Source organism: Centrocercus urophasianus, unplaced genomic scaffold, assembly GCF_019232065.1.
Source record: "Centrocercus urophasianus isolate 14NV4802_14NV808 unplaced genomic scaffold, USGS_Curo_1.0 seq_29, whole genome shotgun sequence".
Lineage (NCBI taxonomy): Eukaryota > Metazoa > Chordata > Aves > Galliformes > Phasianidae > Centrocercus > Centrocercus urophasianus.
Window position 1 is genome coordinate 12,384,158 of NW_024884855.1, and position 10,268 is coordinate 12,394,425.

The window sequence follows — 10,268 nt, forward strand, 5'->3', positions numbered from 1 at the left end:
CTGCATTTCTTCTGGTTTGCTATCCGAATCCACAAACCAGACTACAACAAGGTAACCGGCTGCAGGTGAAAACAAACTAGGATCCAATACAAAGGGCTTCATTTTAAGGGCAATAACCTGGTAACATGAAAAGGAACCTAAAAACCTGAAAAACTGTAAATCACCAACGTTTAAAGGAATTGCACTGCCTCTGAACACACAGTGCCAAGGAGGCTCACATCATTACTAAGTGACAAGCCTTTTTTTTTTAATTATTTCGTTTTCTTACCTTCGATTTATTACTGACTTAAAGACAACACTTGATGCTTACATTTCTTTATCAAAAATAACTTAGGTTTTTCAGGGCTTTTCCTTATTCACTTTTTTCCATATATACATTTTTAAGATATATTTCTAGAAAAAGAGCCACACAAATTTATGAACACCAATAACTGATTCCAGAAGAAACTGCTCTCTGCTAATAAATTCAGTATGCTTACTACACTGGATATGCATCTTCAGTATCACCTGAGAGGAATATCTTAAACCCTATCACCAGACTAAAAGTAAATTAAAAGAAAAAACAAGCCCAAAAAGGGTTCTTTATAGTAAAACTGTCTCAAGCCTACACTTTCACTATTGATCTTAATAGACATCAATGATATTGACAAGGCCGGGACACTGACTGCAGCACAGACTGAGTGCTCATACAGTCACAGCACTATGCCCAGTGTTCAGACAGCTGGATATTCAGAAGAGAACACATACAGTGAGGCAGAAACACCAGAATGCAGCTGCCAATATCATGTGCATGAACATTTCTAACTTGAAGTCCTACCTTGAAATCGATCTCTGGGTCTTTGCAGCAGGAGACACAGTTTGCAAGCAGTACCACCAGGACTACCAGAGCACAGACAGACAGAATGGCAAAAGATGAGGAAACTTCAGCTGCCGCTCCTTGTCCTGGAAACAAGCACGAATGTAGTATTACAGAAATACCCTGGGGTCAGAAGGCGCTGCTCCCAAATATCCTACCCACCCGCCAAGGGTTTCAGCTTAGCCCTGTGGAAAGGATGAACGTAAAAGCAAAGGGAAGGGGCCAACCCTCCTGTGCACAGCTGCACACAGCTCAGCCGCCTGCCCGGCACACAGCCGGAGCTCCCACAGCCCCAGCACTGGGCGGTGGTGAACAGCAGCAGCCCCAAACGTCAGGACTCCATCTGATCAACTGAGAGATGACTACACACGGACAGGAGAGATCCAGGCCGCTGGGGTTGGTTCCAGTGAGCTACAAACCCTGCCTTAAAAAAAAGGTAAGCAGAAGGAATCCTCACGTGGGCTGTGTATGGATATACAGAGCACTACTATAAGGCACTCCTGTATCTTTCAATGAATGCATGGCAACCACAAGTTGCTTTCACAAAAGCAAAATGAATCTAAACACCTCCACTCCGCATTTCCATTTCCCACCATTCTTCAGGTGATTTGTCTCCATCTCAAACTAAGATGTACTCTCGAACATTTTGGTTATCAAGCCTGAAGTCCATGTTTTACACAAGTTACACTCTGCCAGAACGTGACCATCTCTTTACATGTCCAGGAATAAAATGTACTTCCTAACCTTACACAACTTCTGCAACCCCCAAGAAAAGGTGAACAGCAGCCAACCGGAAAAGGTAATGAAGTTAAAAAAAAAAAACCAACCAAACAACACAAAGATCACCTTTGAATGAGATGGTTCATTAAGATGGAAGGCACCCAAGCTTCCAAGAATGCAGGGAAAACATTCATACACAACACTTAAAAAAAAAGCTTTAATGTAAGAAAAATGCTAATTATCATGGGCAAGTTCCTGCAACACTTACAGAATAGCATTTTATGACTCACACAACTCAGCGCTGCTTACCAAGAATTACAGAATCCATCTCTATTTGGATAAGCTTTGAAGGCACTGTTATAGTCATTAAGAAGTGGGTTTTTTTAATTTGCACTTTTTAAAAAGATGAATGCAAAATTAAATATGAAATGATGACAACCTATAATTGAAGTAATTTATTTTTTTATAAGTGAAGCTATTTTAATGCCTTGCATAAATACATATTCAATGATGGGAGTCACTGGTTGAGCACAGGCAGCACAATTTGACACAGTGCTGAATGATCCGCAGTCAAACCTGGTACCTGTGCAAGTAGATGAAGACACAGAAAAAGCAGCAATGATAAATGATGCAGGCATCCTCAGAATCAAGCATAGGCATGAGAACACACCTCAGTACCAACCAGCAAGCTTCGGGAGGGGAGGGAATAAGGCTTTCATACCAGGCCCAACTCAAAGCAATGTGTATAGCTCAGGATTCTGGATACCTTCAGTTGACTTTCTTCATAGGACAGCAGACTCATCTGCCAAACACAGCAACTAAGCCAACAAGTTGGTTTCTTGCCTGCTTTAATTCATTCTTTGCCCAGATCCGCAGCAAACCCCCAACCCCTGCCCCAGGCACAGCAGCACCAGCCCACAGGAGCAGGACAGGACCAGCAGCACTGCCTGCCTGCAGCAGGGACAGCCCTGCCATTCTTCCCTCACCAGTTACCAAAAGTCACTGAGCACAAGCCTGGCCTCTCCCAGATTTGCTTCAGTGGGATTCATCAATTAAAGTCTCACACCTTCATGAAACTGGGCTTTAAGTAAAGAAGTGACAGCACCACACTGCACATTTCTAAGCCTGGGGGACAAACAAGTTGTACATGACAAACATCACAGAGCACAATGACAAAAGACACTCACTGCCAGGAGAAAGGCAGAGCACACCACACATGAAGCATCTTAGGGCACAGCCAACTTCAAGGCAGCATCTGATTTTCAGCTTTCAGCACAGTAGTTGCTATGCGACCACAGCCCCGCTGCAGAAGGCAGAGGCTCTCCTCTCAGGAGCAGCGGCGGCAATGGCAGCTCTCACTGATCACTGCAGCTATTCCCAGCACCAATCCAGATGACAGCACTCGCTGACACTGACTCTTCAACACCACCAAACTACATCAGGAACCACGATGTTACTTTATGACTCCAAGTCAGAGCAGAGCACCTTTACAGCACTAAGGAATGACCGTCAGTGCTCTGCTCCCCTGCTACCTCCATGGCACCTGTTAAACGACACCACCCTTACTTGTGCTATTCATAGATATTAACGCAACCAGATTAAACATACAAACCTCACTACATCAGTGTTGTATTACAAGCATGAGTTCAAAAGCTCCCCTTTTCCAAAATAATGCTGTCATTCTCTTCTGTGCTAGCTATTAGCTTGTAAAGGGCCGGGTGGGAGTGGAGAACGCTTCCCAAGTCAGATTCAGAATGCCATCTTTTCCCACTAAGGGTCTTTCCTACATCTGCTCACTCTGTGACATCTGCAGGGCTGCTGCACAAAACCAACACGGACAACCCAGCCTAGGAAGGCCTAGAGGTGAAGGTCTAAGACTAAAACAAAGGCCTGCTGCTGCAAACAATCCTACATGTACCCATTGTGCAACCCAGTCAGGATGACACCATAAATGCTCAGCATGCATTACAACTCCTTTATTTCACCAAAAAAACTTCATCTGCTAATTTCATCAGGCCATGCATTCCATTCATCCCAACTTTTTCTGCTATGCTCCATTTAACAGCCAAGCCAAACAACAGCACTGTCTTTGAGAAGGTTTCAGCAGACATTTGTACAGCACTCAGCTGTGCGATGCCACATTACAGTGGACTTTACAGTGAATCAGAATTGCATCAAATCACCACTAATCCTCAACTGAAACACAACAAGAGCAAAGTTTTGAAGGACTGTTACTTACATTTCAGACTGCTTTTTGAAAGGTGACAAGGTGAATCTTAGGAGGGGAGGCACTTAACAGGCCTCCTTTTTCCAATCAGCCATTTGATTTGAATGGCCATTACCAATACAGCAGGAAGGAACATTCCCAAGACTCAGATGGCTTTCATTGACTTGATGCCCTCAGCACAATGCCAGCACCTTCAGGAAATCTAAAACTGGTTGCAAATGTCTGAATTAATTCAGATGATTCCTTCATTGTGCAAACTGCAAAGAACTGACGCACACAACCCCCCTTGCTGAGCATTAGGCAGGCTCCTACCTGACATATGGACATCTTGGCTTTCAGATTTTCAGCGTGTTGCCATTCAAAGAAAAGCCAAAAGTTTGAAAGCAATAAAAATGACACTGAACAAAACGTGGAGAATTCTACTACCTGAAGGGAGTTATTTCAAAATCCTCCTCCTCTCAGCATGCTGTTATTATCCTTGTCTCAAATAAGGCAAAGTCTGCATAGCTAACCAAAGTAACCTTTGCTATGGATGACATGACAAACACCTCTTTAGACAGCAGCACTTTATCACCTGATTTTCTTTTCCCTTCCTCCTTACACCAGCAGAAAATGCCAATAGCCACCCAGGAAAAGGAGCTCTTACCAACCTCAGGAGCGCCACGCAAAGTACTGATACACACACAGTTGTACTTTGTCTTTCTGAAGACAAGAGGCAGCAATTAGTTGTTTGTCAGAAAGGAATTCCTGCCTAAGCCTGAATTGCCTTCCATGGCCTCAATCAGTCTCACACTTTGACAAGAATAAGAGGACAAAAAAATTCATCAGTAGTGAAAAAAAAAAAAACGCACACAAGTTATTCAACTACTTACTGGATTTTTCTAGACAGGAATTGAAACGCTTCACCCCCCTCAACTGAACTCAGCCATGACAATCCCAGTTCTCACCCTACAACATTACAGGTCCTCCATGGGAGGAGCAGGCAGGGTGAAAGCCTGGGACACGTGCACAGCCACTGCTTTGGAAAAACCACCAGCTCTTCTCCACATCAGCTCATCTCCAGAGACAAAAACAAAGACAGCAAACGGCAACTTTCTGCTGACCTTTTCCCAGGAGACAACCAAATCTTTGCCCTCCCTCCTAAAGCCCCACAAACAGAAGCCAGTTTCACAGCTACAGGTGTTCTGTGGACACGTAACCCTGACATCATCACGTCCTATGCATCCATTCAAGAAGAATTATCAGCTGCTTCATTTCACAACTGGGTATGTACCAGCAATTCTTGGCAAACAATTTCAATCCTCCCATTTGTCCCTAAAAAGACTAGAAGCCTCTCTTACCACCTATACCAATGTTTTTTCTAACCACTCTATCCCATGCCCCTCCTAAATACCTCTACACTGTGCTTCAAGTGAGCTTCTTTAGCTGCTCACGTTCACTGTGAAGTAAGGACTGGCAGAGGTTACACATCCCAAGGCAGGAGCATCTGCAGTAACACTGGATTCCCACAAAATCCAGCATCCTCCAAACACCACGGCTCCAATCTCCACCTTCTTCTCAACACCTGCCCTGCCCACCTCAGCACTGCCGATCAGGCATCAAGTTTAAAACCACGAGCTCAGGGCCAGCTTTACACTGCTGTCCTTAATCCATTGCCCAACAAGTCCCCACTGATGTCAAAAAACTGCCCACAAAACAGCACACTGCTCCAATTTAATAAGGATTAGCTAAGGGCTGGGAATGGCTGGGAAGTGGTCAGAGAACAAGACTGGTTTGAAGTTGCAGTGTTAAAGTTTCCAACCTGCAGAAAGCAAGATCTTCAGGTACAAAACAGATTAGTTCAATCATAGCATATGCTGTGCTTTCATGGTAATGTGTCTGGAAAATCTGGGTAACTAATTATACTGCAAAGGTAATACACAGTTGTTAAGTGTATATATACATATATACACACACGTATGTACACATTTATATTTACACTACTGCTGCTAGATGTTGGTTCTTACAGTTAATTCCTGCCCAATACAGTGCAATCTCACGTGCTACACCTTCCCTTCAATTGAGGCTGCAGATTTGTTCTTTTTTTTTTTTTCCCAAACCAAAGCAGACCACAATCATTTAAAGCATGAGAAGATTACCTATCATGGTATCTCAAATCATCAGAAGTACCTGTAGCATGGAAACCAAAATATCAGTATCTCTTTCTCCCACCACTTATAGGTACACAAACTAATACACTGCTTTTGAAGAGACAAATTAATTATGCAAGGAATTTATACATGCAACCTTCATTGGTGGTATTTTTGGGAACCTTGATCTTGCAGCTGATGCTGTAAGCTCTCAAGTAAGACTTGGGTAAGGTGCACAGGAAAGAAGGCAAGCACCAGCATTTTGCCCCAAGAGCTCCTTCACCCCAATTTCTCATCCCCATTCACAGCTGAAGAATCTCCAGGAAGAAGAACAGCCCATGGGATAAAAGTCTGATCTGTGAGAACAGGATCTGCTCTGCTGAAAGCCGATACCTGAAAGTCTACTATCCAACTTTCCTACCACTCTCATAACAGAGAAATCTCAGGGTACAAAAGTAACCCTGAAACACTTCACACTGCTGCTGAATCACTGCAGCACCTCTAAGGAAACTTCTCTGAGAGCAGCGTTGGAGAACGTGCCGCTTTGGACCAGCACCTCACCCCGAGAACCAGATACAGAATACAGCTCCTGAGACGGCCCGCTTCCTCACCACTCTGCCCAAGCAGTGCCAGGCCCAACACCTCCTTACTACAAGTTATGCTTAAACTACACAGGCAGGCTGCAACAGCTCTCATGACACGCTTCCAACAGCTCCAACTATAAAGCTGTGTCTTTTATAACTGCAGTACAACAAAAACACAACAACAGAAGTGACAAACCTATCGCAAATTGTATCCAGCACCATATCAAGCTCCAGATACAAGGCATGCACACAGCTAGGCAGGTCCAAAGCCAAACCCCAAACACCTCTGGCGCTCCACGCACTGTACACCTACTGCAGAAATAGTTCGGATGAGATCAGAGAACAAAGGAGCCCTCTAGGAGGACTGCGTTAGCTGTAGCCAACTGTGGACCCTTACAGGCAGAGAAAGCAGACCCAGCCTGAGAACAACGCCTCACACGGGACATTCCTGCAGGCCAAGAGTCAGGGCTGGCTTCTCACTTCACAGTCACAAAGTCATAGGAAGAAACAAAAGAGAAAAGGCAACCTAGCAACTCTAGCTGGACAATTAGTAGGTACCTGGATCAGAAGTTAGAACAAGAGATAAAGGGATAAGTAAACATATTTAATTCTTGAAAGCAAGAAGAAAGGTGAAATGACAGACCACTCCCAAGAAAACTGCATCATGATTAAAACCCCTGTACAAGCAAGACTTTTCTCAGCTTCAAGTGATCTGACTCTCTACTTTGCATATGATTCGAAATTTGCTTTTGTCTGCATGCACGGCAGTCACACACTGCATGCAATACCAAACCACAGGCTACAAACAGAAGCAGGCCTCGCTCTGACAGAACTCCCAGTAAACATCAAGCCAAAGCAGCTCAAAAGCAACAATTTTCCCAAGACTAGGAACTAGAGAACTCATCTTCATAATTAAAAAGTTGTTGTCTCTAGCCATTTGACTACACCAGTTAGAGCCACACAAAGTTCTAGATGCCTCTGGATGCTAACATCAATTTCTCGGTGTCCCTTCCTGGATCTTCTCACTGCGAGGCATTCAGCTGCTGCAGGAGGGCAGCCCCAGCACTGAAGCTCTCTGTGCAAAGCAAGGAAGCAGTCAGGCACCAGCCCTGCTGCCTCCGTCCAGCTGAGCAGACTGCAATCATCAGAAACGTAAAACTGAACACACCTGTGAAAAATGCTACCACCTATTCAAGGTTATACGGGAAAATAAGAATAGTTTTGAGCCCCCGTTCCTTTGCATTTGCAAGAACTTCATACAGCAGAGACGACAGAAGCGCCTCCTCTGACATGAACATACATACCCTTGATTCCAATTCCCAGGTTTCTGGAGAGGCAGCTGAATTAAGGTCAAGTATGAAAATCCAAGTCAAAAAGAGAGAGAGAGCACCTGAATTAGAATGCAAAGCTTTAGTGCAGCAAAGCAGAAGCGTCAGATCATGATGCAGTAGGTTTGTCTGCAAAAATTACCGCTGAAGAGCATTTCTCAAATACCCTTCCTTCAGCCACACAACGCTAAAAGTGATAATCATCTTGGCCTGATGCACTCGGGTAGAACACCTAATGCTCCACAGGCTCAGAACAGCTGAAGTACTTCATTCTCCCAGTTGCTCTAACCTGGAGCAGGTCTGGTCGTGTGGTCCCTCAGAGGTGGGAGTCAGCTAGACCTGTCCTCAGCTCTCACCTCTAGCAGGTCAGCCCTTGTATTCACAACAGTCACAGCACATCCCAGTACCCTCCCTTCCCATTCAGTGAATAAATTAATCACTCTGTTTCTAGCTAGCAGCATCTTCAACATCTTGCTTTTCCTATTTTCTACAGTAATTGCTATGGACCACACCAGGGGAACAATAAAAGCCTTCCTTCCTCTACCACCTCCTTTTTTTTTTTTTCTAGCACATTTGGAAATACAGCCTCAAACATGAGAGACAAATATAGAACACATCATCAGGGCACACCTTCATCTGCAAACACTGTGAAGCCATACTTAAAAGCATGAGCTGCATCATTCATCTTGATGAAGACACTGGGAACACAACAATTCCACAGACTCTGTCTGCTGCAATTCCACAGTAGTTCCACAAAATGGAACGTTTTTGAACAAGGAATTCAAGCCAGTCTTGCTAGAACCTGCCATTGCCATCCTGCTTCCTAACTGCCTTCTCAAAAGAGAAATCTCTTCATTATGGGCATACTCCAGGAACCGTTCCACAGAAGTCACTACAAGCACCTCACACACACCTCCTTTCCTCCTTTTTCTGCTGACCACCATCTCTCCAGCACAGTGCTCAAGGCTAGACAAATCAAAATGATTCTCCACCACCAGAGAAGCAGCCCTTCCTGCAAGGTGCACAACTGGGAGATTGTAAAATAACTCCAAAACCCATTACTTATTATTTTAAGAAAAGTCCATTCAATTATTCCTAACTTTACAACTCTCCTGCATAAGGCTGTGGGCAGTGGTGAGCTGAAAGAGCTGCCAAGGCCTAAAGCAGAGTCAGTAATTTACTCCAAAAGTCACCAACAACCACCAGTCTCAACATAGGAAATCAAAACAATTTCCCGTGGGATACACAAGGGAAAAAGTCACAATAAGCAAAGGCTGTTTCAAAAGAGCAATTTGCTTAGCATGACTTTCCATTCTGACAGGTCAGGTTTGTGACAGCATCACAAACGTTACCTCCACATCTCTGAGCTTTGTAGGATACATGGCGTAGTTTTGATAGCAGAGGAACTTTCATTTAAAAAAAAAAAAAAAGCTGGGTCATTTTGAGAACACTTGGTGCCCACACTGACACCTGCCTCGAAACAGAAAAGCTAACAACATTTCAGGAAAGGAACAGACATCAAAAAGGAAAAGATTGCTGCCCAGAACTCCGCCATCCTAACTCATGGCCTGATGATAAGTCAGCATCACTGGGAAATTTTTCACATATTTCATAAATGAGAAAACTGTCACCAAGCCTCAGAGAAAATACAAGTTTGACCAAGGGCTTCCCAGGGTTTTCATTTTTCTCAGAACTTTATTGTAGAAGGACCAACCTCAAGGAAGGCTGACAGAAGCAGTAACTCAGCTTCCATTGGAAGAAAATAAATGGGGAAAAACGTAGGTCCAAAGCAAAGCAACTGTGGGATCCACACCCTGTTTTGCTACTTCCCGTGGCACAGCAGCCAAAGCGCTGAGCTTCACTGCTCCCCCTCGCACTTGCTGCCATGCCTGCCCTGCCGCTCCGTGCTGCACCACCACAACCGAACCTCAGCGCAAACCTGAGCCGAGCTCAGCAGAATTCCCAATACAATTTTATGTTCCGAAGCACCAATAGAGCACAAAGAAATAACTGAGGCGACTGCTACCTATCAGAACGAATAAACCTTCCTGCGGCAATCGGTGAGATCGGGAGAACACAGCGGCCGTGCGCGTCTTAAGATGAACAGGAAGATACGGGCCCGAAGGCGGCCAGCATTACCAAACGCAGAACCAAGCAGCCGGGACCGCATTCCCACCGAGGAAAGCGCCGCCCGCGGCCCGGGCACGGAGCCCCGCTGCGACTCACGGGCGAAACGGGGGAAAGTACACCGAGATCGCACGGTTCACGCAGCCGGCCGCTATGGAAGAGCCGCGCGGTGCAGAACGAGCGATCCCGGGAGCCGCAGCCGCCCGAAGCGGGGCAGCGCGGCCACGGCCACGGCACGGCCGCGCCCCGCAGCCCCCGCGCCCGGGCCGCCCCCGCCGCGAAGCCTCCCGCGCCTCA

General features: G+C 45.3%; 1 protein-coding gene across 1 annotated transcript in view; it reads right to left on the bottom strand.

Annotated features, from left to right (window-relative positions):
* Positions 1-8,529, bottom strand: part of LMTK2 (lemur tyrosine kinase 2) — a 33,856-nt gene extending 25,327 nt beyond the window's left edge. The window contains exons 1-2 of the mRNA XM_042828184.1: positions 8,475-8,529; positions 818-942 (exon numbers count right to left, since the gene is read on the bottom strand). Coding sequence (XP_042684118.1) covers positions 818-942; positions 8,475-8,529 — 180 coding nt within the window. The remainder of the gene's footprint in view (positions 1-817; positions 943-8,474) is intronic.
* Positions 8,530-10,268: the final 1,739 nt, after the last annotated feature.